We start from the raw sequence: 18,531 nt of genomic DNA, 5'->3' as shown, positions 1-18,531 counted from the left end.
TTCCAGTTTGAAATGAACCTGACTCCTCTCACTTGGCTTGCTCTGCTCTGCTCTTTCGCTTAGGATCTCGAAGGGCTTAGCTTTCAACCCTGCTGACCTCAGTGGTGGTTTTAGAAGAGAAGTTTTGCATCTTGCATGAGCAAAAGTGTTTGACTGCGCTGTCCTCCATATTGTTAGCCAAGGCAGAGAGCTAGAGTCTTTTGAAGACTAACGTTAGCTAAGACAATTTTCCATGGAAGGTGGATGCTTTTTCCCCTCCAGGTGCACTTGGGGGACTCGCAGAGTGAATCCAATTACCCATTGTCCACTAATAACTGCACCATTTACATTTTTAAATTTTAAATAGAAGGCCACTCTATTTCCACAATGGGGGGAACTGTTTCCCCCATCTGGAAAGTCACGTAATGGAAAATGTGCTCTGAGAACTGACATCTGAGAGGACAGACACTGCCCGGCAGTGCAGCCTGCCCTTGGGTTTTCATACTTTGTTAAATGCTGGGTAAAGTGAAGCTCCCTTTCCACATGCCCCATGGCCTTTCACTGTGGGTTCGTCACTTGGCTTCTTGTTGGTAGTTGCTAAGGTAAACTTCTCTTCTAAAACCACCACTGAGGTCAGCAGGGTTGAAAGCTACTCCCTTGGAGATCCTACGCGAAAGAGCAAAGCGGACATCTGGGTGGTGGTTCCACATGTTGATTGTTTACACTGGAGACAGTGGCCGGCATTTGTCTTCCTTCTGCCAGGCGTAAAGCTTTGGGATCTTTTAGAACTACTTTTGCAGTGTTACTCAAGAGAGGAGAATGATTTCCCCATTGTCAGGGGGAACCAAAGTGGCATTCAAGGCAGCTCAGCAATGCTGACCTTGTCACTTCTCCCTGTATTGCTGATCTTGGCATTTTGGAACTCTTTGAAATTGGAAGCTGATAAAACTATAGCTCTCTGTAATCTGGAAATGTCACACACTGAAACGTTTTTCTGAATGCTTCCCACAAACTGTGCATTCCAGAAAGGCAAAGAATTGTACATTTGAACAATCCTGTGCGTATCTTGATGTAGTAGGAATTTGTGTTTCAAATTAACAGTGGGGGCCGATGTGCAAACATTAGTATGATGTGAGTTTTCAGTGAAGTTATAGCCCTCATTAAATATCATCTTTCCTAGAATAACAGCAAGTTGAGTAATTGTTATGAAATTCAAACCTAATGAGAGATTTTTTTTTCTTGGTACCAGGGATTGAACTCAGAGGTACTCAACCACTGAGCCTCATCCCCAGTCCAATTTTTTATTTTATTTAGAGACAGGGTCTCACTGAGTTGCTTAGGGCCTTGAAATTGGATTATAGGTATGCACCACCACACCCGGCTAACGAGAGATTTTTATAATGAAAAAGGATTTTAATGTATTTTATATTAAAAAATAATAAAACAAACCTACCATCAGGAAGAAGGTTACTCATATTTAAAAATATGTAGAGTATATGCCTACTAAGAGCCAGGGAGATGTGGTATGTGCTCTTATATGCTTAAAATCCTACTGAGCAATACTTATACATAATTAGACAAATAAAAATTAAAGTAATAGTGCTGATACTAAAAGAGTTCTTACAAAAGACATCTAAGGGCTGGGGTTAGCAAGTACATGGCCAGTCCCCAATCAAAACGCAGTGTGGCAAATTCAAAGCCAGTCTCGGCTAGGCGCTAAACAACTCAGTGAGACCCTGTCTCTAAATAAAATACAAAATAGGGCTGGGGATGTGGCTCAGTGGTTGAGTGCCCCTGAGTTCAATCCCCAGTACCAATTTAAAAAAAAAAAAATGATCACCATGTACAGTTGTAATGCACAACTAAACTTGGTGGCTCTGTTAAACTAAGACCTTAAGGAAGTAAAGAGTGAGCTAAGAAGGAGGTAGTGGAGTGGAATGTATGAGAGAAAGATCAAGGTATATCCCAGATAAACCAGCAGATAGGAAGGCCTACAATCATTAGAAGCCTGGAACCTTATCTTAGAGGAACTAAAAGAAATTATGTTGCTACCATGTAGACTACAACAAGCATGTGGTTGAATATGATGTCAGAATAGTAGGGCTTTATAAATTGGGAACCCCAGGGGTGTTTTAGGCTTAAAAGTAAATATAATCAGGTTGGCATAATAGAAGATCAGATTAGAATGGGGCAAGATTGAAATAGACCCATTGGGAGGCTATTATAACATCCAGACAGAAGACAGTTTCAACCGCATTGACAGGAGAAACTTGGTGGAACGATAACTTTGAGAGAAATCTGGAAACAAAATCATTAAGGCTGAGAGAATTTTGGAAAATGAGGGAGTTAGAAGAGTTACTAAAAATCCTGAGATTTCTTGGTTGGTTATTGGGCAGCTGGGGGCTCCATTCACTCATATTTGTACACAGAGGAAGAGCAGAGTTTGGAGGCGAGAGGATGAGCTTAAGTGTGTGTGGCTTGTCCAAGTGGATATGCCCAAGGAAAAGTTGGATGTGTGAGTGTGGAAGCAAATCAAGGATTAGGCCAGAGAGAGACTTGGGAATCACCACTGTGTAATTAAAACTGCAAGTCACAGAAGTAGTGAGATAGTCAGGTAATTTGGATACCTGTAGCAAAAGAAACTAAATTATAGCTTGAATTGATATTTCTTTTGTTTTTTCTTTCATAACCAAAACTACAGTTCCAAAGTCCAGACTGGTTAGAATACTCCACAATATAATCAGGTTTTTCTACCCTGCCCACAGTGAAAGTTTCCATTCTCAAGGCTGCCTGCTAGAGTAACCAACTGTATCAGGTTGCCCATGATCAACAGGTGTCCCGAGACAGGGCTTTCAATTTTAAAGGCAGGAAGATCTCAGTTCATTAGGATGAGTCTGTCACCCTAGTCACCTCCTTGTCTTAAGATGGCCACTGCAATTCCATCCATCACATCCACACTTCAGAGGGGAGGAAGAAGAAAAGGAGAGGGATAAAAGGGACTTACTGGCTCAGTCATCTCTATCCAACCACTTATCTCCCCTCAAATGCGAAGGAGAAATGGCCATGTCATTTTCTTGAGCAAGTACATGGCCAATCCCGAATCAAAATGCAGTTCCTTAGTGAAGAAGCAGAAAGGAAAGGATCAGTTAGGGGATTAGAATTTACTAATCAGAGGTTGATTCATCAGAATAAAGACACCAGACTCAGAGAAATGTCAACACTTTAGAGACAAAGGCAGAGAATACCACCAAGAATACCACAGAGTTCAAGATGTAGCAGAAGACAGGAGCAAAACTATTACAGGGAGGATCAAGGAACAAAGAGGAACAGAACGTCTTGAGATCATGGGGCAGCCAACCTGGTCAGTGCTGCTCCCATGTCATTTTATAGACAAGGACCACCTCTGAGATAGACAGTGCCTCCACCTTCCTGTAGCCATTCCTCTCACTCCCCAAAAGCCAGACACCTCAGATGTGGGTGAAGTTGCTGAGTCAATTAGAGGAAGAAGTCAGGCATGAGGTGCCCCATGTGGCCTTCTTCCAGGACTGAGGTAGGCATTGCTAATCTGTGGTGACACTCTGTGAGTCCACATCCGTTTCCTTCCCTTTTATCGTAAATGACACTAGAGAAAAGCTTTTCCTGGCACTGTGGGGTGTCAAGGTCTGTTCGAGACTTTACAGGATAGGGTTTTACAGAGCATCTGCAGTCATAGGCAAAGCTCTGGCTTCATGTGTTTGTTTATCAATGAATTTGGAGGCCGGGCATGTTGGCACACACCTGGAATCTTATCTACTGGGGAAACTGAGGCAGGAGAATCACAAGTTTGAGGCCCAATAAGTTAGAAAGATCCTGTCTTGAAATAAAATATAAAACACAAGGGTTGGGGGTGTGCTTCAGTGGTAGAGCACTTGTTTGGCATGCCAAAATTCTGGGTCCAATCCCCTGTACCATAAAAAAAGAAAGAAATGAATAAATGAACTTCGAAAGGAAGACATTTTTCTGTTTTCCTTTTGGACATAAGCATTGTATAATAATGACTAATGCTTAATTAATTTCCCAAGCCAAGGGACATTAGGCAGAAATATTGGAAACACAGAGAAGTCAATTTCCACATTGAGAGGGCTTACCCCATCTGCAGCCCTATGTGTTGGGTTAACACGGAAATTTGTACATTATAATTTTATGCTGCTCTTTAAATACAGGCTTTCCTTTTTCCTTAAGCTAGAGCTATATTGAATTTCCCCCACATGAAAGCCTTTTTTGCTATTCTTGAAAAGGGTTCATTGAAGGAGGGGGTTCTCACCACTGGGGACCAAAATAGGACAGCAATGACTGGCCACTCCTTCCCAATTATAGACCATTTTGCCCATCACATTTCAGGAATGGTTTCAACCTATAAAGTACCACAAATCAACCCATCGTCAGCACACTGACGGGAGGATTTAGATTTAAGTTTATATAACTCTCATTTATCTTCCTATATATGGAGACTAACCCAGAGCTACGAGTTTCAAGCACTTTGATTGAATGGGAATGAGGCATTTCTTGAGTCGGTGTCATTATTAGGGACCATAAGAGGGGAAAAGAAGCCACTGTTCAGCAGGGCTTGGTGGCACATGCCTGTCCTCCCAGCGGCTCAGGAGGCTGAGACTGGAGGATTGAGTGTTCAAAGCCAGCCCCAGCAAAAGTGAGGTGCTAGGCAACTCAGTAAGACCCTGTCTCTAAATAAAATACAAAATAGGGCTGGAGATGTAGTTCAGTAGTTGAGTGCCCCTGAGTTCAATCCCCAGTAACAAACAAAAAAAAAAAAAAAGAAAAGAAAAGAAAGAAGCAGCAGCTGCCATTGTTCACTGAGAAGGAATGCCCTTGCAAAAACTTTATGGTGAGAACTCTAATCCAGGAGGGTATTTGGAGCCACATGTGATAGTGTGGATCACCATATTGTCCCACAGCTAATATCCAGATCTTCGTGGGAAACATAACCCACAAGATGCAAACGTGGTGCCTTATGTTAAAGGCAAGATAGTTAATGCTTATTAAGACATGCTGAAACTCTGGATGGTGCCTGGTACATTAGGCTGATAACTAGGGCTTCCTGGATGCCAGTGGTGGCCTGTGCTGAATGATTCCACAACCCTTCCATCTGCATGGTGCCCCACTCCCTAGCATGATTGACAGGGATATTCACTGGGGTCCTCCAAGCCCAAGGCTGTGGGATCTCTCTGACAACTAAAGTGCAGGTGCAATTATCCTATTCTGTATCCTTTGATTCTAAGTTACACCATCGATTTGTTAACATCTTTTGTAGTGTGGAGGGGAAATGTGCTACTATAGATCAATTTTAAGACATGCCCTAATTTTAGAAAGCTTGTCATGCTTGAAACCCTTTTATATTTGAGAAGATGTGATAGAAAAGTTAATCTGGTGGTTGTGCTATCAGCAGGAATGGTATTGGTAAGGAATCCAAGTCAGCTTCCATATAGAAGTATCCATCCCTTGGGGAATCCTTCTGTAAGGAAAGGAAGAAAACTTGTTTTTCTGCTATAGGAAGATGAATGTGATTATGAAAATATAAATTAATAGAGGAGACAGACAAGGAAATATTTGAAGATATCATGGTGCAAGGGAAAAGTATGGACTTAGAGCTGGATCTTGTTTATCTAACTGTGACCTTGAAACAGTGAATTACTTTTTGTGTGAATTTATTTTTCTTATTTGTAGAGTTGTGATTTCCGCCTCATGGGATCACTTGACAGGAATAAGAGACAAGAATATATGTCAAGAATCTTCTGTCTGGAACAAAATGAATGTTGGTTCCCTTTGAATCTTTGTTTCATAACAGATGATTTGAGATGAAATGAAAGCTATGGTCATTTTTGTGTGATTAAAATGAATTTCATAGTTAGAAATTTGTTAAACAAATGACATAGTATAATAGCAAAATTGAAAATTTCAAGTAGAACTTGAGATTATGAAACCCATAGGATTTGTGGTTTTCCTTATATACTTTCAGAACTGAACTTATACACACACACACACACACACACACACACACCAGGGATTAAACCCAGAGGCACTGAGCCACAGCCTCAGCCCTTTTTTGTATTTTATTTAGAGACAGGGTCTCACTGAATTTCTTAGGGCCTCACTAAGGGGATCTCTCTGACAACCAAAGTGCAGGTGCAATTATCTTATTCTGTATTCTTTGATTCTAATTTATACCATCAATTTGTTAACATCTTTTGTAGTAAGGAGGGGAAATGTGCTACTATAGATCAATTGCTGAGGCTGGCTTTGAACTCACCATCCTCTGCCTCAGCCTCCAAGCCACTGGGATTATAGGCATGTGCCACCATGCCTGGCAAAACTGAACTTTTTTGCTAGAAGTAATCAGTAGATTTATTAATAATTGTGAATCTAATTGAGAAAAAAAATCGCACATTAACAATCCCCCAAAGACTTAATAAAGTATATTTTACATTTAAAGAGTGCTCTTCCATTTACTTTCTAAAAACACAATCAACTATTTTTGAGAATTCCTACACTCATTGCATTTTCTATGTGTATCCAGAAATTTAACTCTACATAATCAGAAATTTGAATTTTTAATTTTTTAAAAGTCTTTGATATGCAGAGAAAGCAGGACTTCTACAAAATGTAAGCTGATGGCTTATACATAATTGAGGATACATTTCCATGGAGACATTCTCTTTCCACAATAACAATCTAGCTCTTTGCAGAAACTTTAAAAATGTTTTCTAGATGTTTTGCTTTATAGGCATTACTGTCCAGGCTGCTTTGATCAGCTAGTACATCCCAGAGAGGACTGTCATAACGTAGATCATAGTTAGTTTGGCAATGGGATAGGAAGACCAGAAGAGGCTGTGATCTAAAAAGATGTGCCCATAGCAAGTGGAGAGAGCAGGCACTAGGGAGAATGGATCTAGGTTGCAGAGGGCCATCTTCCATACAATGGAAGAAATTGGTTTCAGAAGGGTAAAGCAATGGCAGCTGGTAGAAAGGATAACATGAGGGGGGTCCAATATGAGATGGGCTAACCATCTAAAGAATGGATGGCATAATTCACAATAGACTATGGAACCAGTCTAGGGGTTCACCAGTAGATGAATGGATTAAGAAAATGTGGTATATACACATAATGGAGTTTTATTCAGCCATAAGGAAGAATGAAATTATGTCATTTGCCAGGAAATGGATGGAACTTGAGGACATTATATTAAGTCAAATAAGCCAAACTCAGCAGGTCAAATATCATATGTTTTTCTCAGATGTGGAAGCTATAGAGGCAAAAGAAAAAGAAAGGTAGGAAGGGTCTCATGAAAATTGAAGGGAGACCAGAAGAGTAGAGGAAAGGGTAGAGGGAGGAGAAAGGGGAAATACTGGGGAACTCTATTGGCCAAATTAAATTATTATATTGTGTGCATGTATGAATATGTAACCATAAATCCTACTGTTATGTAGAATTATAACTCACCAATTAAAAGTAAGGAAAAAAGAAAATAAATCACTAAAAGAAGAAGAGAGAGTGTGCTGATGTGATATTTGGAAATATAAGAGCCAACATGTATTAAGAGCTTGGCAGTGTGCTAACTTCTCTACTTATTCAATCAATATTCTTTTTTTTAAAGAGAGAAAGAGAGAGAGATTTTTTTAATATTTATTTTTCAGTTTTCGGTGAATACAACATCTTTATTTTATGTGGTGCTGAGGATCGAACCCAGCCCCCCGCGCATGCCAGGTGAGCGCGTTGCCGCTTGAGCCACATCCCCAGCCCACAATCAATCTTCTTTAAAATGCTACAAAGCTGGTAATTTAGCATCCCAATTTTACCAATGAAGAAAGTGAGCTTCAGATAATATAACCAACTTATCCTAAGTGACATAGTTTCTAAGTGGTAAGACCGGAATTTGAACCAACATAGGGTTGGTGAGAGCCACTCCTGACCATTCATTCCATCATGCTCTTCCACAGGCAGGACCCCATCCAGAGTAGGTGTACAGGAAATCAGGAGAGAGTAGACCCCAGCCTGAGTGCAGGGGCTGGATGTCAACCCTGGGAAGGAAGCTGTCAGAAAGAAGGCAGGTGGAGCCCTTGTCTTAGCTATGCAGAGTCCTAAGAAGTAAACAAGAGATGCAGGCATTGCTGTCAGACCTGGGTTAGAAGAGTTCAGCCAGAATCATACCAGTAGTAAATTTTCTAGATTCCACTGTAGATGATCCTTGGTGAGAACCAGGGTGATTAGCTGTGAGGAGGGGAGCTGCTGGAGATGGGCAGCCAGGAGGGGCCTCACACTAAAGAGGACAATGGTATAGGTTTTAAAATCAAAAGATCCTGAAGTGATCTGAGTGAACACTGTTCTCACATCAGCATTGACAACGTGCTGCTGATCTACTACCTGAGCAAATGTAAGTTTCTCACTCTCTGAAACTAAAGGACTCCTCCCCCTGATGATAACAGAAATAATTAACAATTACAATTCACAAACCATGTTATTTATGTACATTGCTCCATCAAGTTCTCACAACCACCTGGTAGATATAAAGTTATGTCTCTGTTGAATTTTACATTCTGAAGTCATCACAGAAGGTGAAAATTACTGCCAAAATTGCCCTTGAAAGTTCCTTAAATTATGCATAGAGTACAGTGTACATGGTTTTCTGTATATTATATCAATTTTACGCAGAACACAGCCAAATTTCCTTTCTGGGTAGAAATATTTACTTTGTTTGAAAATTAGATGAGATAGATTTCACTTAGTGGCTCTTCACATGAGACCTCTACATGTATATGTGTATGTGTATAAGAGTGGTTGGGTTATTTTATTTTTTTCTTAGTGTATTCAGTGATTTTCCAAATATGTAATATATATGTAATGGGGTTCCATTCTCTTATTTTGCCCACTTTACAGATAAAGAAACTGATGAAGTAGTTAGTTTGTGCATGATTAAGTCTTTTTTTTTTTTTGAGCTATCATATATCGGTTTCATTTCTTCTTTCAAAATCATAAACATAAACTATTTTATTTTAATTTTTTTTTATTTGTTCTACTTAGTCGTACATGACAACAGAATGCATTTCAATTCATCGTACACAAATGGAGGGGAAACATTTCAATTCTCTGGTTGTACATGATGTAGAGGTACACCATTTGTGCAATCGTACATACACCTAGGGTAATGAAGTCCATCTCATTACACAATCTTTCCTGCCCCCGTGCTCCCTCCCTCTCCTTTGCCCAATCTAAAGTTCCTCCATTCCTCCCATGCCCCCTCCATTATAGATCAGCATCTAATCATCAGAGAAAACATTTGACCTTTAGTTTTTTGGATTTGACTTACTCTGCTTAGCATGATATTCTCCAACTCCATCCATTTACCTGAAAATGCCATAATTTTGTTCTCTTTTAATGCTGAGTAATATTCCATTGTGTATATATATACCAGCTTCTGTACCATTCATCTATTGATTAGCTATTATGAATTCAGCTGCTATAAACATTGGTGTGGCTGTGTCACTATAGTATGCTGATTTTAAGTCCTTTGGGGATAGACCGAGGAGTGGGATAGCTGGGTAAATGGTAGTTCCATTCCAGGTTTTCTGAGGAATCTCCACACTGCTTTCCAAAGTGTTTGCAACAATTTGCATTCCCACCAGCAATGTACAAGTATATCTTTCCCCCCATATCCTTGCCAACATTTCCTGTTACTTGTATTCTTGGTAATTGTCATTCTGACTAGACTGAGGTGAAATCTAGTGTAGTTTTAATTTGTATTTCTGTACTTGCTAAAAATGTTGAACATTTTTTTCATATATTTGTTGATCGCTTGTATATCTTCTTCTGAGAAGTGTCTGTTCAGTTCCTTAGCCCATTTTTTTTGATTGGGTTGTTTGGGTTTTTGTTTTGTTTTGTTTGGGTTTGGTTTTTTTTTTTTTTTTTTTTTTGGGGGGGGGGTATTAAGTTTTTTGAGTTGTTTATATACCTGGGAGATTAGTGCTCTATCTGATGTGCATGTGGAAAAAATTTGCTCCCATACTGTAGGCTCTATCTTCACCTCAATGATTGTTTCTTTTGCTGAGAAGAAGCTTCTCAGTTTGAACATAATGATCTATTAAGCCTAGGTTATACATTGCAAATCTTGGGTGGGATGTACTGCAGCCCAAGTCACTCCATAATGACCATCAGACCTGAAGGACAATGCAGTAGTTCCCTTTATTCATGGGGGATATGGTCCAGTACCCCTAATGGACAGCTGAAACCATAGGTAGTCCCAAACCCTACATATAGTGTTTTCTCTAATACACACATGCCCGAGGTAAAGTTTAGTGTACAAATTAGACATAAGTGAGATTAATGACAGTAATGAATACTAGAATAGAAAAATTATAGCAATATACTGTAATAAAATTGCTAGCATCACTACTCTTGCATTTCAGGGCTATTATTAAGTAAAACTAGGATTGCCCGAACGCAGGCACCGTGATACCACAAGAGTCACTGTGATATCCAAGACAGCTAGGGAAAGACTAGTGGGTAAACTGAAATATAGCATGGTTACACTGTCCAAGGGGATGATTCATGCCCTGGGTTGGATGGAGTGGGACAACATGAAATGTTATCGCTGCTGGAAGGCCATCCAATTTAAATTTATGAATTGTTTATTTCTGGAGTTTTCATATTTTCAGACTGTGGTTGACTACAGGGAACTGAAACCATGACAAGTGGAACCATGGAGAAAGTGGGGCCACTGTATATTCATGAGCTAGTACAATTTCAGACAGGCCAAGTCCCTGTGATCCATGCTCTGACAACCTTGCACAGTGGTGGCCTGGGATTTGGACTTGGGTATTACCCTGTGGCAGTATAGATGTGGCCTGCAATTGAGTATGACCTCACAACTGAGTTCTTCCTGTCTTCACTGAAACAGAAAAGATTTTTCTGATGCCTGCACCTGACCCTGGGGCACATGGATTCTGTCTTTTCTGAGTCAGATGGTTTAACTGTTGTTTTTAATTGCTGACTCACTTTAAAAATATATATGCCTAGAGTTTTATGGTTCTTTTCTGACACCTTAAAGATTTTATCATTTTCGGTAAATGTCTCATAAATCATTTGAGATTGACTAAGCAGCAGTATCTGAAGTGGATCCTTCCTTCTCTTCCTTACTTCATGTCTCCAACACTGTGGTTAGTAAATCTCCCCAGGCATTTGGCCACATGTGTCATATCACCCACCCAATCCCCATGTGATTCCAACCATTTGTTGCCTTTTCTTATTTATTTGTGCTGACTTTAACGTCTCAGAAGCATTTGTTTTCCATTCTCATTGGTTAAAAAAAGATGGAGACAGAGAATGATGGTCAGCAGTTTGGCTTAGTAAGAACCTCAGAAAATCTTCCCCCATGAGCACAATGAGAACCCAGGCAAAAACAGTGAAGGTAACTCTTAAATAACTCTGAAAATTAACAAAAGGCTTGTAAAACTCAGGAGTTTGTAGTCAAGAAACAATTGAGGATCAGCAAAAACAGTGAGCTTTGTGGTATTGTAACTTAACTTATTTCCATCCTGAGTTTTAAATTCACAAAGAAGGACAGGGGGTTTAGAATAGTAAAAAAAAAGTCTTGAAAAAGAATGAGAAATCACACTCATCCCAATTTCAAAACTTGCTATAAAGTTAGAGTACAAGACTATGTGGTACTAGCACAGGGATAAATAGAAGTGAGATTCCAGAAATAAACTCTTTACCTGTGCTCAATTCAAGAAAATTCAATGGGGAAAAATTAATTCAGAATAGATCAAGGACCTAATATAAAAGCTAAAACTATAAAACTCTTAGAAGAAAACACAGGTGTTAACTTTCATAATCTTAAATTAGAAAATAGTTTCTTAGGTATGATACCAAAAGTAAAAAAGAACAACATAAAGTCAAAAAATTGAACTTCATCAAGATTTAAAAAAAAAATTGTATTTCAAAGGACATGATTAAGAAGGTGAAAAGACAAACTGTGGAATGGGAGAAACAGTAGTAGATAGTATATGTGATAAGATCTAATGTCCAGAGTATATAAAACTTCTTATAACTCAACAGTACAGAAACAACCCAGTTCTAAAAACAGACAAACGATCTGAATAAACCTTTCCCCAAAGGAAATAAACAAATATTCAATAATCACATAAGAGATGTTCTACATTATTAATCATTAGAGAAATGCAAATAAAAAATATGATTAGATACTACTTTACATCTACCTGAATGACAAGAGAATGAGGTGGAAAAGTGTGGGTGAACATGTGGAGAACTGTGAACACTGAAACATTGCTGGAGGATTGTCAGTGGTGTCACCATTTGAGAAAGGTCACAGAGTTACTTCATGACCTAACAAGTCCGCTCCTAGGCAAATGACTAAAAACTTGTGTCACATATTAATATTCATAATAGCCAAAAGATGGAACAACCCAAAATGTCCATCAGCACCCAAATGGATAAATTATGATATCTAAAAAAGTAGAATGTTTTTAAGTCTCAAAAAAAAAAATGAAATTATGAGGGCTGGGGATGCAGCTCAGTGGTAGAGCTTTTACCTAGAGTAAAGGCCCTGGGTTCAATCCTCAGGTACCATGGAGCAGGGATGGGAAAAAGGACTAAAATTCTGATACATGATGTGACATAAATGTTGAAAACTTTCTATGTGAAAGAAACCAGCCAAAAAAGAACACATATTTTATTATTCTATTTACATAAAATTTCCAGAATAGCAAATTCACAAAGAAAAAGTAAATTGGTGGTTTCTAGTTGCAGGGAAGAGAGAGAACGAGGATTGCTTACTAATGAATATAGGGTTTGTTTTGAAGTGATAAAAATGTTCTGGAAATAGATTGTGAAGACGATCACACAATTTTGTTTATACTAAAAACCACTGAATTCTATTAAAAGAGTGAATTTATGGCATATGAATTATGTCTAAAATTAACTTCCAAGTGTCAATGTCATTAGGATGAAATAAATGAAATATTTCATGAAGAAAACCTTATTAACTCATTCTGGCAAGATGATTGGCTGTTGTGGATTGTATGCTATAAACATGGGTATGTATGTATCACTGTAGTAAGATACCTTTAATTCTTCAGGATAAATACCAAGGAGTTGTACAACTGGGTCATATGGTGATTCCATTCCTAGTTTTTCAGAGAAACTCCATGCTGATTTCCACAGTGGTCGTACTAATTTACAATCCCACCCGCAATGTAAAAATATTCCTTTTTCTCCACATCTTCTCCATCATTTATTATTGTTTGTATTTTTGATGACTGCGAAGTCTTTTGGTAAGAGATCATTAGCATATGCTTATAGTAAAATACAATGTAGAGACAATTTTTTTTAATGCCACTCACTAAAAAGTTCAGATAATCACCAACAGATGGATTTTATAAACCTGCTATAAAACACTTTTGCGTATGTTTGAGTTTTATCTTTAAATAGAATCATTCTCTCCCTCCTTTATATGCCTTCACTTTCTTTGATAGATAAGAGGTGCCTAGAAAATGAGCCCTGTTTCTGTCTAAGATATTCTAAGTCAGTGGTTCTCAAACTGTGGTTCCCATATCAACACTTCTCAAAAATTCTATCAGTGAGAAATGCAGTACCACCCGAACCTTCTGGATAGGAAGCACAGGGGTTGGGGAGAGACAGCGAGTTGTATTTGAACAAACCCTCCAAGTGACTCCAAGCTCAAGTTTGAGAATCACTGCTTCAAAATGATTTGCTTCCTTTCCGAATGGGGAAAAGAAGAAAGGAGCATGTTATAGTTTGAATCTAGAATGTCTTTGAAATGTTCATGTGTTGAAGGCTTGGTCCCTAGCTGGTGGCACTGTTGGAGGTGGTGGAAACTTTAGTCAGAAGAAGTGGGTCGCTGGGGGTGTGCTCTTGGAGGGGTGTATTGGAACCCCAGCCCCTTTCTCTTTCTCTTTGCTTCCTGGCCACCACAAGGTGAGCAGAGCTGCTCTACCATGAACTCTCCTCCATGATATTCTGCCTGGCCCAGAAACCACATGGCCAACTGTGGACTGACACCTCTGAAACCATGAACCAAAGTAAATCCTTCCCCTATTAAGCTGTTTATCTCAGGATATTTTGTCACAGCAATGAAAAGCAAACTGACACAGAGTGGGAAAACATGAGAAACGGGGAAGTACCCAGGAGAATTGGGCCTCAAGGGCAGCAAAGTTGGTTTTAATGTGAATGTGGATAGGACACAGACATTCTTTGTTCCTTTCCTCTTTTATACCCCATTTCCTAACTCTCTACTTCCTCAGCAAAGGTTTGAAGAACTCGCTAGATCTCCCCCATCCCACCTACACCCCACTGCACTACACAATTGCTTAAAGTCCCTTCTGGGACATTAGCAAAGAGTGGGGAAAGGGGGATGGCACTTATGCACTCTTTCATGTTACAATGAAGCGGTTTATTTTTTTAAAAAATCCCTAACTTGGTACTTTAAAACTCAATAGCCCCTCTGTTCATAAATGTGTATGACACACTTAGAATAGCACCTGGTTCCTAGCAAGGGTTCATTGCACACAGGAGGCAATAGTGGTTGCAATGGCTGCAAGGACTAAATTTCTCCACAGAGGGTGCTTGTGTTGGCACTAGAAGCTGTTGCCATTTGCATCAAGTGGGTGTTTTCTAGGTTAAGAAGATGGCAAGCTGGAGATATACTCCATCTTGGAGCACTTCAGCCTGGCAATCAAGACTCCCTGAAGACACAGCCCTGTGTCCTGCACATGAGGCTGATCATCCACTGAGCTGCTGCTGGCTTGTCAGTACTGGCCACAGAAGCAGGGATCAGCACCTGGCTGGGATCAGCACCTGGGGCATGGGAGGAGAGGCTGAAGAACACTGAGATAAAGAGGCATTTCAGGGCCTTTCTAGTAAGAGTTTAGTTTGGGGGTGGGGGTAGCCACAAGGTAGAAAACAGCACAGCATGCTTAATGCTGGCCACAAATGGGGGACCCTCTGAGCAAACACGAGAGTCTGCACACCAGAAAGGCAGGGGAATCCCCCAAAGACCCACAGACAACGGCATCACTGGTATAGGAAGCCAGGTGGCCAGAGTGGGGACTGGAAGACACAAGTTAGCCTTCAATGCCCTTCTTTCCCCCTTCATAGGAATACTGTTCCGTATCCTGGGGCAGTTAGCAAGCTATCACTTTAAAATGCCAGGAGGACAGAGGAAGAGAAGAAGAAGAAGGAAAAAGGAACAGAGAGAGAGAAAGTGGTAAAGGAGAAGGACAGGGGAAGGGGAGGAAGACAGAAAAGAGGAAGAAAAGGGGAAAGATGAGGAAGGGTGAGGGAAAGAGGGGACAGAGGAGAGGGATATGAAGAGTGGGAGTCATACCCCTCTCCTCTGTCCCATATATATGTATATTAATAACAAAAACACATGATATAATAGTTATCTATTAAGTTACATATTTATTATTCTATTAATTACATATATAATAATAACATGTTACTACATGATATAACATCACACACACACACACACACACACACACACACACATATATATATATGTCTTACACTGAATTTTTTCCTTCCAAGGTCGCAAGACCCAGGTTGAGGTTATCAAATCATTTTAGTCTGCTATAATGATTCAAGTTAAATGCAAACTAAGTCATGAAGGGTGAAGGGCGCTATGGAAGCAGCAGGCTGAGTCCACCAAGTTATTCTAACTCCAGTCTCAGAGGTTCCACCTGCTTCTGCTCCTCTGGACTTCATGTCCCTTTGGCCTGCACATTCACAGCATATGGAAACCGAGGAGGTGAACGCAATGAGCTAAGTGGATGTGGTATGAAATCGTGAAAGGCAACAGGCACTTGACCTCAATGTCAGGAATTAATAGGAAGTGATAGGGATTAGGGCAAAATGAAAAGGCAGACCAGGAAGCTCCAGCCTGGTGTCATCTTGGGAGAAAGTGGCCTCAGTGTTGCCAGACTATCTAGCTGTTTTCCCAAGAGGCCAGACACAGATCCTGTGTTCAGGGCACTCCTAGAGAACCGATGAAACGCATCTATCTGCGGGCTCTATCTGTCCACAGATTTACTGGACAGCAGTTGGGTCTATTTCCAAATTGCAAACAGAAGATTGATCCCTTGCCTGTCTTCCTCTTTCTTCCCAGGCCATTATGTTTATGTGGATGCCTCCTTTGCCAGGCAGGGAGAGAAAGCTGTGCTGCTCAGCTCTGACTTACAGGCAGAGGAGTGGAGCTGTCTCCGCTTGGTCTACCAGATAACCGCGGCTCCAGGGCCTCCATCACATCCCAGCCAGCTGAACCTCTATGTGAGATTCGAGGATGAAAGCTTTGACCGCTTGCTTTGGTCAGCTAAGAAACCTTCAGACAGCTGGCTCATAGCCAGCCTGGATTTGCCAAACAGTTCCAAGAAATTCAAGGTGAGTGGCATTTAGGGGAAAGATTTAGGGATTATGATATATACTTTATGCTAATGAGATCTTATAAAACTTCTGCCATTGAGGCTAGTTATATCATGGAAGATTAGTAGTTATGTAAACTAATATTTTCTTTATTCCTTAAAAGAGCTTCTTTCCAGATTTCCTCCCATTTATTTAAATGAGACTTCTATGATAACTAAATGGTGTCTAAGCTAACCTCTTCAATAAACAGATTTTTTCCAGTAGGCTTTAGGGAGTATTCTTAGTTCTTGTCATTTTGTTTCATCCTTCTAAATTGTATATGGTATATATTTATGTTATCTTCCCAGAGGCGAAGTTGCTACAAATTTGAATAAGACATTAACCATGATAAAAGGAAAAATGAAAGCACTTTAAAAGAAAGATATTTACAAGTCATCTTCTGTTTCCTTTTCAAAGAAGAAAATTGTTCCATATGAAGTTCTGGAAAAGGAAGGCATATAGTTAAGAAGTCAGGTGTGGACTGGAGTCAGGAAGGAGAGGGGAATCTGACACACTTGGCCATGAAGTGTGGTAGTCAGTGAATCACCGAGGACACAATGAAGCCTTCATGAAAATGTTCTTCATTCCTAATCTGTCTTTCACTTTCCAATGCTATCCTTCCTTTTCTTTGAAAAGTTTTGAAGTACTGTACCCCCATATCTCTGTCTGCTTGGAGTTCCTTCCCACCAGGCAGTATTGAAGGAAGGAGTCAATACTGGGGGGTCCAGTTTCCTATTTCATACTATCTTCCCAAAGTTATCAAATCCCAGATCTACCACATACTTACAAAATACCAGGTTAAAACCACAGAAGAAAAAGCAATTACTTTCAGAAGCAGGACCAAACATGAACTGTAACATTCCTGAAAATCATTCACTAAATTTTCATGCTTCTATTTTCTCTTTGTATAAAATTCTCAAATTTAGTGGAGACCCTAAGCAACTTAGTGAGACCCTGTCTCAAAATAAAAAATAAAAAGGGCTGGGGATGTGGCATGTGGCTCACTAGTTGAGTACCTCTGGGTTTAATCCTGGTTTAAAAAAAAAACTCAAAATTTTTCATCAGTATAGAAACTAGAAGTGATGTATGAGCATCCTCTGTCTCATGGAGATATCTCTTACCACTGTCAAATTTGTGCTTCCCACCTTCTCCTCCAAGGGATTTCTCCTCCAAGGAATTTTTCCTGGGTCCTCTGCTCCCTATTTCTATTTTTAGAATGGATTTTCCCCGGGACACAAGCTGTCCTATCTACAACCAATTGGTGCTACTACAAGCACTGGAGAAGGTAGTGGTTGGGATAAATTAAAACAGCTGATTCTTTGCCCACCTCAAGGTTCTGAATATATATGTTCTCTCTCTCTCTCTCTCTCTCTCTCTCTCTCTCTCTCTCTCTCTCCTAATGAAGTCCATCGTGAGATTCATATCCAATAGCAAAGAGCTAAGACTAGCAATTCTGTTTGCCTTGCACTGCTGAACAGCTCCTGACTAACAACTGAAATACTGAACAGGGAACATGATATTCTAAAGTCTAACTCCCCTTCTTCCCCATGTGTTGTGCAGATTTTAATAGAAGGCATCCTAGGACAGGGAAACACAACCAGTATTGCACTCTTTGAAATCAAGATGACAACTGGCTACTGTATAGGTAAGTTTCATTTTCATTGCATCAGAACACAAATCTTTTTCTAAAATCTACTGTTGCCAGAAAGCACTGAATCAATCTAAAGACCAAGCTGCATACTGCATAGTAGTTTAAATTCTGTTAGGTTTCCCTGAATGCTACACATTGTTTCTCTGTCTTCAGCAGAGGAAGGCTTATTAGCATTTGCCTGGACTGGCTGGATTCATAAAAGAAAAGTAGATGCAGCAACTGGGTGACCTCAGCATTGCCACCCTAAACTCAACATATTCTAATAAAAATAATTCTGGATTGCTGTAAATTCTGCTTTTTGTAGCCTTTCCCTGAAAAACAGGCATTGTATGCCTCCTTCCCTCCATTCCTGTCTTGGCACACAGTGCCACATCTTAGTAATCATGGTGGCCACTTAGATTCCACTTGAACA

At 39.9% G+C, this 18,531-nt stretch overlaps 1 protein-coding gene across 1 annotated transcript in view; it reads left to right on the top strand.

Moving 5' to 3' along the window:
• Nucleotides 1-18,531, top strand: part of Mamdc2 (MAM domain containing 2) — a 168,895-nt gene that overhangs the window by 63,440 nt on the left and 86,924 nt on the right. The window contains exons 3-4 of the mRNA XM_027940136.2: nt 16,176-16,447; nt 18,029-18,113. Of these exons, the coding sequence (XP_027795937.1) occupies nt 16,176-16,447; nt 18,029-18,113 (357 nt within the window). The remainder of the gene's footprint in view (nt 1-16,175; nt 16,448-18,028; nt 18,114-18,531) is intronic.

This window comes from Marmota flaviventris, chromosome 13 (assembly GCF_047511675.1).
Source record: "Marmota flaviventris isolate mMarFla1 chromosome 13, mMarFla1.hap1, whole genome shotgun sequence".
In the NCBI taxonomy this organism is placed as follows: Eukaryota; Metazoa; Chordata; class Mammalia; order Rodentia; family Sciuridae; genus Marmota; species Marmota flaviventris.
Note: the sequence above shows the minus strand (reverse complement) of the source record. Positions and strands in the feature narration are given on the sequence as shown.